Source organism: Penaeus monodon, chromosome 5 (genome assembly GCF_015228065.2).
Source record: "Penaeus monodon isolate SGIC_2016 chromosome 5, NSTDA_Pmon_1, whole genome shotgun sequence".
NCBI lineage: Eukaryota > Metazoa > Arthropoda > Malacostraca > Decapoda > Penaeidae > Penaeus > Penaeus monodon.
The window spans coordinates 11,745,000-11,759,746 of NC_051390.1; the positions used below are offsets into that span (position 1 = coordinate 11,745,000).

Below are 14,747 nucleotides of genomic sequence, written 5' to 3' on the forward strand. Positions count from 1 at the left end.
TTGTAATAAGAGTGAACTTACTTTTTATTTCTTTCACTAGATGAGCTGTTGCATTTGCCACATCTTTGGCAGACTGTACAAAGTGCCTCTTCGCAACTGGGTTGTTTGTCTTCGCAGATGCTACACGGCAACTGTTGCATAATGCACTTGTATGCTTGGCAATGATGGTTGCTGCACTCAGAACCTCTTGTTGGTTACTGTTGGGGTTGGAAAGTGTTTCACATGCTGTGATAATTGCCTCATAGGCTCGAGCAAACTGGGACTGATCGACCAATCCTGGGCGTCCTGCAACACTTGTTGGGTCTGACACACCAACAAGATAGGCAGCTTGAGCAGCGCTTTCTACCAGACCACAGATGGCTCCACTTACTTCTTTAACAGCACTGCCAAATCTATCATGTTCCAGCTTTTTGGCATGATTAGCAATGCCAGTCATGGCATCTCCAAGACTCTTAGAGCGGTCCATGACTGTGTCCAGACACTCAAAGTATGAAGCATCTGTAACTGGTTCTGAAGGATGATCCAGAAGAGGCCTCATGGACTGGATGGCACGTACAGCATTATCGCATTCTTTCTGCCCTGGTGCAGCTGAAGTGCACACATTGATAAGGTTGTTAATTGAATCTGTTACAGCCCGAGCAGCACTTGCGAGTTGATTCTTTGCATTAGGAGCATTGGGATCAGCCGCAACAGCTTTAGCAGATACCAATAGCTTGGATGATGACATTGAAACACTCTTAAGGCTGACAACCATCTGCCCCTGAACTTCTTGGTCTTTGGTAGTACCAGCCATTTCCATGCCTACTCCCATCAGACTACCAAATGCAGTTGAGAATTTCTTTGATGATGTGGCCAGGTGCTGTGTTGAGATACGAGCTGAAGAAACCACCTCAGTTGTGACAGTGTTAAGTTCAGCAGCAGCATTGCTGAGTTCTGACTGCAGTTCACCATATGGTTTTGTGGTGGGTGGGAACCTACCAGCATCTAAGTCATTGGTTGAATCTGTAATAGTCAAAATAGCATCATCCACATCCTTTTGGCCTGGTAAAAGATTGAAGGTCTTGTTGAGAGCCTGTGAGACACCCTTTGCCACCTGGGCAAGCTTTTGCTGAGATGCAACATCCTGTGGACCTTGTACCACTATACGTGCTTCTTCTATCAGTTCTGATGATTTGATCATGACCTCACGAGCAGCATGAATTAGACGGTCACGCAAGCCATGGTCTGTTGATGTAGCCACCACACCACGAACAGCAGACGAAAACTCCTTCAGAGCAAGTGCAGTATCCCGTGATGCTAGGCCTATGAAGTGCTGGTTGCCTTGGGCTGAGGAAGTCAGGAGCTGAGCCATGGTAGAGCCCACAGTTTTGCTGGAGTTTGTAAGATGTTGAGCGGCACTCTCTTGTGTTTCACCTGGCAGGGGACGAAGAGTGCCTTTGTCAGCAGCTTCCTTCAAGTCGCTGAGATCATCTTTCAGACCCTGAATAGCATCCAAAGCAGAGTCAATTTCCAGTGATCCACAAGCCTCCTGTGCCTTTCCAATAGCAGATCTAAGATCTACTAAAGCCTGACCAAACTGTTTGGAGGAATTGTTAAGTTGAAGGGCTGAAGCTTGGTCTGACACTGTAGGTAAGGCGGCCTTTACTGAAGCAACCATCTTTGTGCCTGGTTGTAGGAACTGATTGCAAGAGTTAATAAGTGCTAACTGAGCACGAGGAGAATCTGAGTTATTGATTGTTCCTTTAACACCCTCGACAAGTCGTGGAATCACATCGGCTACTGCCTTACAGTCAGATATCAGCTCATCCTGTGTACCTGGACTGGTGTTGTGTGGTCCAGCACCCTGTGCAGCAGCCATGCACTGAGTTCCTGTTGCAGCTGCATGCTTTGCTGCATTCTCCAAACGTTTGATGATCTTCTTCTTTAAAGCATTACTAGCTGCTGCATTGGTAGCAATTCTTACATTCTCAGCAGCCTGTCTAAGTTCTAACTGTCTCTTCTCATCATTAGGATTTGAAGCACACTGCTTAGCTGACTCTACCATCTTAGCTGTTGCATCTGCAAGTTGCTTGGCTGCAGCCAACAATCTATTCTGTAAATCAGTATCTGTCTGGCTTTCAGCTTCAAACTTAATGGACTGGATCAAGTGCGAGGTTGCCTGAGCTAATATCTTTGCTTGCCTGACCATTTCTGATGCATTTCCCTGTGAAGCAAACAATTTCTCACTTGATACAAGAATGGTTTCAACTGCTTCATCATGGACACTGAGTCTTCCTTTCTGTTCACCAGCCGTCTTGATGTGATTGAGAAGATCATTCAGGGCACGAGTGACTTCACCTGCAGCCTGAGAAAGGTCCCTAAGAAGTGCCTCATCTTGGGTGGCCCGCTGACATACTTGTACCATGCCTTCAACAGCACGGCCTACCTCCTTGGCTGCCTCAATCAGCTGGCTTTGGCAAGCTGGGCTGTCAATTGTAGGGGCAACAACCTTTGCACAAGCTACAAGCTGGGAAGTTGCCAGAGCACATGCTGTGGCTGAATTTATGACAACATTCTGTAGCTCCTGGTCTTCACAACGAGATGCAACTGCCTTGGCCTTTAGAATGAGAGCTGCAGTAGTATTTGCCACAGCCTTGGCCAACCCCAGCAAAATGTCTTGAGTTTCATGGTCAAGATTACCATCAACAGTGTGGAGAACAGCAGTTGATGCCTCACCAACTCGTGATGCAGCAGTAAGCAGACCTTGACGAGGTTCTTTCTTCTCAGGTTCAGCAGCCGTGAGCAGATCAGAGAAGGCATGGCAAAGTACTTTGGCTGCACCGAGTAGATTGTTGGACTCATTATCGGTCTCCAGCAAGGCAGCAATCATGCGCACACCCTTTGTCATCTCTGGCAGGTTGGAAGTAATGGTGTGAATGGCAGCTCCCACAGCAGTATGATCCACTTCTTCGTGCACAGCTGCAAATAAAAAGAATAATTAGATAAACTTTAGCATAAATGCAACAGGCTTGACTTTAATGAAAAAATGAAAATGTATAAAAAAACAAAACAAAACAAAAATTCTCTTGCAAAAAGATATTTTCTTGATAAGAGATGTAAAAATTCCTGCCCAGAATATACAAAATACAGCACTGGTAACTTACAAGAAGTCAGGGTTACAACTTCAGCTGTGGCAGCATTCATGGCAGCAATCTGGCTGGTGACAGTCTGCTTGTTGGAATCAAGGGTTACTTGCTTCCACTTGATGGAGGCTGGGTCAGTACCCAGCTCAGGAAGCTCAGCCTTGGTTTCCAGACTTTCTGCACATTCTTCAATAATAACATGACCAGTTTCAATGGTTGAGACAAGAGCCTTTTGTGGTTTGCTCAGGACACTGGTCACTTGTGGATGTTTAGCCTGGTAAATTGAGGAGGATATCAGTAAAATAGTCCTTTTTTTTAATAGCAAAAACGAAAAACAACATATGTAATGTTGACTTTAATATAGGCAAAGTTAAAGAGATGACAGGACTAGTAACATTCCTAAGAATATATTCTCCATCTTGAAAATATTTCAACTGAATGTCTACATGCAACCAATAAAGGTAGAATTCAACACGGAAAAATACTATTACAATTATGATGCATAGCTTGCCACCTACTTGCATTCTGAGTACTCCAAGATAAGGAGCTTGCAAAAGAGAAAAGACAGTACAAATGACAATAATGCAACACAACATCAAACACTGAATATCACAGAAAGTTTACGCACAAAAAACAGAGACCAATCACACCTTGCACCATTAAAAAGTAAAGTACAGATGCAGCCAACAATGAGCATCAGACATGTGTCAAGGACCTGGGAGTCACATTTTGTATGACACAAATGGGTATGAACAAATGAAAACACAGAACTAAATATCAGGCAACAGTGATCTGAGCATGACAAATCAAATATGCTCTACTTCCCCTTACTGAAAATAAGCTTCACAAAATCAGCAAACACTTAATTTACTATTCACTCCTCTTCTTATGCCACAGAGTGATTTACAATTCATACCACTTTTGTATCCATGATAAACCTGATGTGACAAAAAAATGAATCAGACTATCCTTTCTCATTAATCTACTTACCCTTTCACACATCCTGAAACTTTACATATAGATGACTCTCAAGTCACACACACATACAAAGAATATATGAATAATTCAATGAAGCACTTACCGTAGGGGGCTGGTGAGCAAGATTGATCTTCCCTACAATGGCCACAGACTGCACTCCTGGCATGGATCCTGTGCCGAAACTCTGCGCGCCTAGCAAGGAAGATGCAAACCAAAACATACAGCATAACATAATAAAATAATTAGAAAAAGCATCTAACATTTACTGCCCCCTTGAAAATAACTAATAAACAAATATCTTAATGGGAAATTGGCATTCTAGATTGTCCCTGTGAATGCGCAGTCTACTACAGAAGAAAAATTCTCTTAATGCAGAATTTCCACAAATAGAAAAAACATAGGTAACAAGCAAATAATTTTTTACCAGAAAGGAAAGCATAATAAACAAACAGTTCTCCCTACAAGTGTATGATTTTCTGAAAAGCAGCCCCACAAACAGTATAAGTAAGGTTCATATTTATGCCAGTTATCCTATATACGTGAAGAATTAGCAGTGGAGAATATCAGTTGTGTTTTCAGGTTCAGAAGTCATTCCATATCTATGGAGAGAAAGAGGGAGAGGAAGGAAGACGCAGGGAGGGAGGGGAGGAAGAGAGAGAGGGAGGGAGGGAGGGAGGGAGGGAGGGAGGGAGGGAGGGAGGGAGGGGGAAGGGGAAGGAGACAGAGAGCAAGAGAGAGAGAGAGCAAGAGAGAGAGAGAGCAGAGAGAGAGAGAGAGAGAGAGAGAAAGAAAGAAAGAAAGAAAGAAAGAAAGAAAGAAAGAAAGAAAGAAAGAAAGAAAGAAAGAAAGAAAGAAAGAGAGAGAGATACTCATTATGAAATTACACAAATACTCCAAGCACAATTACCTGATTCTGCATATCAGGTAATTCTACATATCAGATAATTACTAAACCATTGCCAATTGCATATTCTAAAAGATCCTCAACACACATGCATACAAAGAAGCATGTACTTGTATTAGGAATGGGACTACTAATCATTAATGCAAAAGCATTAATATCTCACTGTACCAATTTAGGTAAAAAACACTTGAAAAGAATTTGATGCCATTCTCAAAAATATAAGCAAACCATTTTCGTATTATAGTATCTTAGTTGAGCGCTATCAACGTCCCAGTCCTAACTGACAAAAATTTAGTTTAAAAATATCTCCCATGAATCTCATGCTAAAAAAAATTTCTGCTGATAAGCTCTAAAGATGAAAAAATCACTATGCAAACACTAATTTTTAAACGAATATAAAATAAAAATGCATTCCACTTAATTCTGAAATATTTGTACCTAAGATTTAAAAAAATTAAACTGGGCTCAGGATATTATTGTAGAGCAACTGTAACTTATTAAATGGAAAGAGAAAACCTTTCCAAGGAGCAATAAAATACACCCAATAACCTTAAAACTCTTGCAAATTTCCTATGCCCATCTGCTGAGTCTATGTTATCATAGCCACACGCAACTTACCATTCACTCCTGGTCTCATGACAGCTGGTTTGGACACGGACTCCCTCTCTGCATGGTGCACCTCAGTGTCTCCATGTTGGATGATGCTGGCCCTGTGAGTTGGGTAAGGTGTGGTCTTGTTAAAGGTACAAATCATCCTGCAGCAAATCTGTTCAAATGGAAAATAAGGAGCATTTTTTCTCACTATGCAATAATCCTGTAAAACCTACTTAATAGGAGAGACAGTATCTTCCACCATTGCAGACCCATCATCACCCTCAATGCCAATGTGATCTTTTGCTCTTTGCTTCTTCAAGATGATGTCAATGTAACCAGCAATCAACTGAGAAATCTGTTCACCCTCTGTAGTCTGTACTGAATAATACTGGTCTGAGTAGTCACCAAAATCTGTAAAATAATACCAAAAAATCAAATCAATAATTACATGGAAAACTTCAAAAAGGAGATAACTAATAATGTGGAAAATATCACCAATACTGTTATCCATTATCTAAATGAACTATTTATAATGCACACTTATCACTGACCCAATGTAAACGTGTTTGGAGATGCTGCCCATCGGCGCACAGTAGTCAGAGGCCATGTCTTGAGGATTTCCTTGGTCTTCTCATCCAGACGCAACACTGAATCTTTGGTCACTCCAAGAAGTCGTGGTACCAATTTGTTCCTACTTTTCATTTTCTCCTTTACCAAGAAGAAGGTCACACCATATGTTTTCAGTGAGCGAGCTAAACCCACATATGTGACCTGAAGAAAAAAAAAAAAGTTCTGCTAATGCCTGTGCTATGATAGACTAAATTCCAACCACAAATAGAAGCTCACTATGATTTGTATGAACATCATCACCGGTACTAACCTTGGCATCTAGCTCATTCTTGCCAGCATGTGTTTTGTGTTCTTGGAAAATCTTTTTCTCAATGCCCTTTGTCTTAACATAACTCTGAGGCAAGAATTCCTTCAGGCTGGAAGAAAATAATGTTGCTTATTTACATTGTATAATCTTCTCCTTATCAATCATATCTATCTATTGCACTAATCATCTATAAATTGAGAAAAAGACAATATGACTAGGCATTAGTCATACTCATTAGAAGGAATTTGTTCTTGTTTACTATAACTTGTTAACTTCAATACAAGTTCTTCTAAATATATTGTACCATCTCACTTAAAAATCCAGATCCTTTAACAAGACAGACAGACTGACAGTCAACGATGATGATGATGAAAAAAAAAAAGTGGGGGAGGGGGGCTGGAGAGATCTCAAAAAAACTCCAAATTTCTTAAGTCTAACTTACTCTAAAAATCCAGGTTTGTGCTTGGATTCGACGTGGTCACCAAACTGAATCTGGCACTGAATTCCTGCAAAACTGCAAGCTCTCTCGAGTGTCACTGGGTGAGTCCCATCTAGGATGGCATCTCGGCACTGCAGAGGAGATTAAGGGGAAACAATAAAAATAAAGCTTTGAAAATAATGGCACTTCTACAACCAAATTCAGATCAAACCATATTATAAAATTCTCACACATCTAACATTCATATAATGAAATAATGAAAATCAATATTTAATGGTATTAAAGCAAAATTACCATGGTACTCACTTGTACATAGAGAAGACCAAGCTGGACGGGATCTCTTGAGTCAATGTTTTGATCAGAGAAGAAGTACTTTCTTCTCAAAAGGAGGATTTCTGTCTCATCAATACCTTGTTCCCTAAGTGTCTTGCTATGATCAACCCAGTTCACTGTAATATGAAAAATATCAAAAGTAATCACAATCAAATGATAATGAACAAATTGAATACCAAAGATGTAATAAGTTACATACCAGTATGTGTAATCATATAAGAAAAATGAGCTACCAAGTGAGTAAAAGAGAACACATGAGAAGCCATCCTCTAAAAAGTTCTACTATACTATAATAAACGATCAGAACATGAAGAGGACTCACATTCATCATCTGTGCGTAGCTTCTTCTTGAGCTGTTCCATCTTGGCATCTCGTTCTTTGTCTCCATCCTTCTTCCTCTTTAGGGTGAGTGTTCCAAAATTTGGCTTATTCTCTATCTCTTCCTGTTCCACTTCATGAACTAAAGAGTACTCATCGTGATTCATTATTCCTGGAAAAAAAATATAGCAAATTAATTCAACAACTGCACAGATGTCAAGACTTCTTAGGACTCTATCTGGAAAAATAATCTATTACTATGCAATAAAAATGATGGAACAGTCTTTTACTTACCAATCTTGGTACAGATGACAACCATGAGCTGTGAAACTGGTTGTGAGTCATCCACCATCAAGGTCTTTATGGTTCCATCTAACATGCGCACCTTCAGAGTGCGCACTTTACGCCTATACTCAACCATATCCTGCAGGGAGAGTGTCCATCAATATTTCTTTATATTTCAGGCAAAACTAGATACTTAAAGAAGGTAGTTTTTCAGAATACTCAAGCAACATCATCTTTTATCCACTGTGTAATATTTCAAGAATGAATACCTTGAAATATTACACAGAAGAAAGAAAAATAAATAAATACATAAAAATTTAATATATAAGTAAACTCCTTTTGACAAACCTGGCTTCGAAGGAGGTAGTAGCTGAGACTCCTCCCTGACTCCAGCCACACTCCTGAGCCTTCCTCACCCGCCAGAAACAGCCCATAATCTTTAGCTGTAATGAGGATCACAATAATTTTAAGATTTGTGAAAACCTCAAATTACTTATTGGCTTAAGAACAAACTACTGTCTTACATTCATAAGGTTTCCACTCAAACTGAAAGCTCATATGTTTGGGCATGCTACCTCAAAATGTATCAAAAATCAAATTAGTGTGAGAAACAATTCAACTGATGAGTTTACCTTGGCCTAAATTAGCTTCTGTAATTTTCTCTCTGATGATCCGACAAGCATCAAACACCATTGTGGAGGGATCAAACTGCATCATTTTTGTTACATTTTGCTCCACAATGTGGATCTTCAGTGCCAGCGCCATCTTGGTGAATGTTTTCTATCTGCTTATTCTGAAATGAGAAAAAAAATACAATCATTTCATAAGCATAGATATGAAATGTACTTACATATATTGGTGTGTGATTCTTGTTTATTTATGTGTATTCAAGGGTGGCACACCAACCCAATGCTCTTTCTAATAGCAAATTTCTTCACTTCTTTGGCATTGAGATTTTTACATGTGGATTTTTACTGCTATTGTTCTTTAAGTCACTCCTTAGACATTTAAATAGGCGGTTGTAGTACCTATTAAAAATATACTTGTTTGAGTAGGGAAAATTGCTTTGGAAAACTTCATTCAGTGGCCAATTCTTGAGATAAATGAAAATAAATATTTACACATAAATACACATAGATTTAAACACACACACACACACACACACACACACACACACACACACACACACACACACACACACACACACACACACACACACACACACACACACACACACACACACACACACACACACACACACACACACACACACACACACACACACACAGGTTCTTCTGAAAATAAATGTATAGTATTTTGTGTTTCATGTCTTCATGTCAAGGACCGTTCTCACCCATACAGTCTCAGACATGGTCGGTGAAGATAATGCAAACAAGAATTCCCCACAAACTTCATTATCACATAAGCTGTGAAAAGCCTGTCTGAAGAGGGAGAAGTCATTGGGTATGTAGTTAAATACAGAGGCGTTGGCACCCAAATAAATTACTCAAATTGGGTGGAAATCAGACATGGGTTCAGACACCCATCTTGAAAGCTCTCTGGAAGGCTAGGGTGAAGGGGGCTAAGGAATCATTACCAGGATGGGGCAATTGCACTCAAGAGTCTGAGCAGCTGCCTTGTTTCAGTAAAGGGGAAAGTGCAGAATCTGTGTTAAATTTGTATATATTTCAGCTTACACAGGCGTGTGGGAGGTAGAAGGAAGGGGAGAGGATGGAAGAGGAGAGGGTGAGGGTGAGAGAAAGAATGAGGGAGCAAAAGGAAACAAGGGAAGACAAGGGAAGGAGAGGGAGGGAGGGAGAGAGGGGGAGAGAGAGAGAGAGAGAGAGAGAGAGAGAGAGAGAGAGAGAGAGAGAGAGAGAAAGAGAGAGAAGAGAGAGAGAAGAGAGAAGAGAGAGAGAGAAGAGAGAGAGAGAAGAGAGAGAGAGAGGAGAGAGAGAGAAGAGAGAGAGAGGAGAAAGAGAGAGAGAAGAGAGAAAGGAGAAGAAAGAGAGAAGGAGAGAAGAGAAGAGAAAGAGAGAGAGAGGAGAGAGGAGAGAGAGGAGAGAGAGAGAGAGAGAGAGAGGAGAGAGAGAGAGAGAGAGAGAGAGGAGAGAGAGAGAGAGAGGAGGAGAGAGAGAGAGAGAGCGGAGAGCGAGAGCGAGAGAGAGAGAGAGAGAGAGAGAGAGAGAGAGAGAGAGAGAGAGAGAGAGAGTACCCCAAGTAATGAGAGGCTAGCGAGTCGAGAACGCGGAATCGCCTGCGAGCGAGTCTCCATCACCAGCGCCGCTGAATTACCATGGTTACCTTTGAGCAATCACGTTTCTTTGTTGCAGCCCACTGACACAGGTATTTAGTGATTGAGCCTCTGGTAACGCATCGGAGAAAACATACGAGATTATGGAGGGGGAGACGACGAAGGCAACTGTCACAAACGCGGTGTGGCGTTTGCCTCATGTTGAACCGCCATCATAAGTGACATCGCATAAGAACGAATAAAAGATGACTACGATAACCCCGATATCACGTGATACACCATAATCCCCTTAATATTTCCAACAGAAATAAGAATGAGCGAAGAGCGTCAACCTAAAATCTAATGCACCGACAATCTCGCCTTCCCGTCCCTTTGGCTGAACTGCGCCACGATATTTTTAACAATTTCTGTTCCTATCCACCCAGAACCTTGGAAGGGAAATTACAACCAAGTTTCGTACTTTAACATCATACCGAACTCGAGTCCATGCGTAATTTCGATAATGATAATCACCATTCGATATATTGATCGTCACCATAAAAAATTACGCAGAACTCCCACAGCAGAACTAAAAAAAGTACATAAAAGCGGAAAGAATTCCAAAATCAAAACATCAACGCTGATAATGATACCGAAAACTCGTAAAACAAACTTATAAAGAAGAAGAAAGACAATGATGGTAACTGTACCAACATTAACGGATAACCAAAATACACAAGGAAATAAAAACAAAGACACGATAATAATAATAATAATAATAATAATAATGATAATAATATTAAAAGGACAATTATTATTATGATGATGATGATAATAACAGTATCTTCAACAAAATCAAGAATAATAATGATAATGATAATAATAATATTATTATTAATTACTGTTATCATTAATTATCATAATTAACATAATAATAAAAAATAATAACAATACCAACAATAGTAATAGTAATAACAATAACAACAAATAATAATAATAATAATAATAATAATAATAATAATAATAATAACAGTTCATTATCATCATCGTTATGATATTATGATGACAATGATTATACAACAACAACAAAAAAATAAGAGTATACCATAATACCAAAACAAAAGTATAGTAATGGCTGTTTGCAGCTTAATAAAGCCCACGATAACAAAAGTGCAAACAATACCGATGTACAAATGAACGGATCATAATAATAATAAAAATAGCAATAATAACATTAGTAAAATAAGAATCAAATCGGTAACTGGACTGCTGCTTACTATTAGCACTGGAATTAAAACTGCCGCAATACTTGTTAAAATGATAATGTTGAAATACCGGCGGTGTCACTACATAACGACTTACATCAGAGTAAATTACATGTATTTCCCAAATAACGAAAGAAATGAAGAAAAAGAAGTGATTGGTGGAAATAGAGAAAAATAATTGAAGAAAATGAAGATAGATAAGTAACTGAGGAAAATAAAGGCCGTTAGTGATAGAAGAAATTATTTTCACACGAATGAGTTTCTTCGTAGGTGAGGGATTTCCCTCCCGTCGCTTCGCACGGCGGGACAACCACGGTGGACAGGCAGAAACTCGGCAATACTACTACTACTGCTACTTTTACTACCAATGCTTTTCTTTATCCGGTTGTTGTTCTTTATGACCATTACCATTGCAATAATTATTATTACTATTATCTAATATTATAAAACCGCCACTGTTCACATCGAAAATATTAGAACTATACTTGCGAACAAATAAGAATACAGAAAACACGAATTTTAAAGCTAAAACCAAAGTACGATCTATGAAATCATGAACGATATATTCGTTGGCCCTAATCTGGAGTTGATACTTTGCGGCCGAGGCGGGAAACCCGGATATACTCACAACGACGCTAAGAATAATTTCCTTTCCTGGTCGTTTTCAAAATATATCCTTTATTTCTGGCTTAGCACAAAACAACAAATGGAATAAGACGACAGAGCAAGGCTTCAGTGCATAAACAGGGTAGTTCTAAGCTACATCTATACTTCTCGGCAGTTCCAGCCAGCATGCGATGTGGCCCTCCTTGAACTATCCAATACAACTAGAGGACGCGAGAAGATTTGCCAAGAAATTTATCGTGCTCGAAGCGATAGGCTTATCTGTGCCTCAAATCCCTCTTAATTTCTCGGTCCATGATAACTGTACAAAATATTTCGAATAGTCTTTCACTCTGAAAACTCGACTTTTCCAAAAAAAAAAAAAAAAAATTGAAACTGGCGCCGTGTACTGCAATGTAAAATATATGAAAATATAGCTAATTAACCGAAACTTTCTTTTATCCCATATACCTTGACTATAAACTATATAAATATGGTTTTCCGTAAAATATGGCCAGTGCTCTCCTGATGCCCATTTTTTAACACAAAAAATATTTTCGAAGATTCAAATTTCTCTCCACGAAGGATTTTAGTCTACGTATTTCTCTAAGACATCGGCTGAAATGCAAGGCAGCCAAACAATCTCGGGGCTTTTCACTTCAGTAGCGGGCCCTGCTGTCATGTTTTTCAGCTAACCCCAAAAGGCGAGTGAGTGCCTAGGCGTACAGGGGCCTGTTGTTATCACTAGCTGTGTAAACACACCAGCAAGTCTAAAAATAAAGAGTATGAGCACAGCCCTCCCTCGAGCAAGCAAAACTGTAAGCATTTTTTCGCAAAGGGATGCTGTTACATGTACAATGTCTCTAAAATGTATTTAAACACATTACATAATCAAGATCCATTTAAATAGAAGTGTTTTACTTACCTCTGTTTATATCAAGATAAAAATCATCAATTCACTTAAACCGACAAAGGCAAGCATTATTATAATATAGGCAACTCCACCTTTTAGGAAACCTAAGATAACAGCAGTGCTTTCATTTGTTCTAATATTTAATGCCCTCATACAAACACAGGAAAACTTTTGAAGGATATATGCAAGAGTATCTATGAAATGTTAGACAATACACTATGGGCCCACATTATAAGCTACCATGTCTATCATAAAGGTTTATTTCCTTTAAAAGTCAAACAGGAACTGCCTTTTCTACTGTAACAACCTTCGAAGAATGCCTGTATGTCTGTTCTGATACATATTTGCCATGTCACAAAAGATGAGGCACCCAATAAGTTATATGGAGATTTGACCATTTTCAATAGAGGGTCAAAACTGTACAAAAATTGGAAATATGTGGGCCTACTGGTCAAAATTTCAAAAACCTCCCAAACTTGGTCAGTGCACTTAGTACCACACCCACAGAAACATACTCACCTAAGTTACTGTTCCGATGAAAAATATCGGAGAAATGGAGTGACAAAAGGTGCACAAGTCCCTTTCAGACACCTTAACAATGTTCAACGCTAAACTGGTCAATTCAGTACAAAATCTGCTATACATGAGGAAGGCCATCATCTGGACAGTGCTTCTGGGATTTAGTTCAGGTACTGTTGACACTAGGAGGTCTTTCCAGGGACTAAAGAAACAGCAGGAGCTCAACGATCACTGCGTCGAATCCACACGAGCCCGCACCCTGTCTGACCAATCGTAGCGCTCCGTGTGCTGGAATGATACTGTTACCAATCCCTGGCCTGTACACTTCTGGAAGAATCCACTTCTTTCTATGGGGGAGTAAGGTTTCCAGACATTCCAGGGAAGCTGGAATGTATTATCTCATCAGATAACCCCCCCCCCCCCCCAGCAGGAGTATGAGCTGCTCCCTGTGTCACAACTTGCCACTGGTACAAGTGATCTCCCAACATACCAGAGGAGTGTATCCCACATGTCTAACAGAATGGGGAAACTACCTCCCTGCCCTTAAATTATGCAGCTCTTTTCCATCTGCACAAATGCCCTTTTAGTCCTAGTTAGGGTAGTGCACAATAGTGGTGAATCAGCGAAGCGCAGCCGGAGGGGAAGGGGAGGGGCCGAGGGAAGGGGAGGGGCCGAGGGAAGGGGAGGCACGTCCAGGGTGGGTGGAACAACTACCCCGTCGTCGGCGCTTTGCTCAAGCGCTATTGGTCAGTGCCAAGAAAGGGGGCGGGGCTACATTTGCCCATCCAGCGTTACTGGCACCGCAGGCGGAAATGGCAACGATATACGCCTACAGGAAATATGAATTATTGCTGAATATATAGAAGTACCTCCGTATTTACTGCAAATACTGTAATAACAAATATAAAAATATTCATTGAATATTTTCGCCTATTTGTGCTTTTTCTTTCAGTCACCTTACTGATGGGCATTTTCGTTTTCAGAGCTAAAATATATAGATAAAGCTCTAAGATTCAGACAAAATCACGGCAAAGCACAATAGTTTAACCTTCCAAGCAACCAATAAATTACTCACAAAACTCTCCGACAGTTTACCGTAATGCACTAGTGCTTGCCAGCACACTCAAATCCGCCTTGACAAAGCACAATCTCCGTATGAGTTGCAGTAAACCAGCGCTTCACAAAATCCTCAACGTGACACAATTCGCGTGGCCGCCGATGTCGTCGCCGCACCTGCACCTGTCTTTCCGCAAAGCCGCCTCGCAGTCGCTGCCACGCGGCTCCTCCCGCGCCAGACGCCAGTGGGAGAGCAAACATATCCTAGGCTTATGGCTCTGCGGGATTACATGAGCGTGGCTCGCTCT

General features: G+C 40.3%; 1 protein-coding gene across 3 annotated transcripts in view; it reads right to left on the reverse strand.

Annotated features, from left to right (window-relative positions):
- The window catches only part of LOC119572976 (talin-2-like), a 97,264-nt gene that overhangs the window by 7,848 nt on the left and 74,669 nt on the right, over nucleotides 1-14,747 (reverse strand). For all 3 annotated transcript variants that reach the window (XM_037919947.1, XM_037919948.1, XM_037919946.1), the window contains exons 3-15: nucleotides 8,483-8,643; nucleotides 8,199-8,293; nucleotides 7,860-7,989; nucleotides 7,570-7,737; nucleotides 7,221-7,363; nucleotides 6,918-7,045; nucleotides 6,479-6,584; nucleotides 6,150-6,369; nucleotides 5,832-6,009; nucleotides 5,623-5,714; nucleotides 4,204-4,292; nucleotides 3,144-3,396; nucleotides 22-2,958 (exon numbers count right to left, since the gene is read on the reverse strand). In XM_037919947.1, coding sequence (XP_037775875.1) covers nucleotides 22-2,958; nucleotides 3,144-3,396; nucleotides 4,204-4,292; nucleotides 5,623-5,714; nucleotides 5,832-6,009; nucleotides 6,150-6,369; nucleotides 6,479-6,584; nucleotides 6,918-7,045; nucleotides 7,221-7,363; nucleotides 7,570-7,737; nucleotides 7,860-7,989; nucleotides 8,199-8,293; nucleotides 8,483-8,615 — 4,672 coding nt within the window. In that variant the 5' untranslated portion in view covers nucleotides 8,616-8,643. The remainder of the gene's footprint in view (nucleotides 1-21; nucleotides 2,959-3,143; nucleotides 3,397-4,203; nucleotides 4,293-5,622; nucleotides 5,715-5,831; nucleotides 6,010-6,149; nucleotides 6,370-6,478; nucleotides 6,585-6,917; nucleotides 7,046-7,220; nucleotides 7,364-7,569; nucleotides 7,738-7,859; nucleotides 7,990-8,198; nucleotides 8,294-8,482; nucleotides 8,644-14,747) is intronic.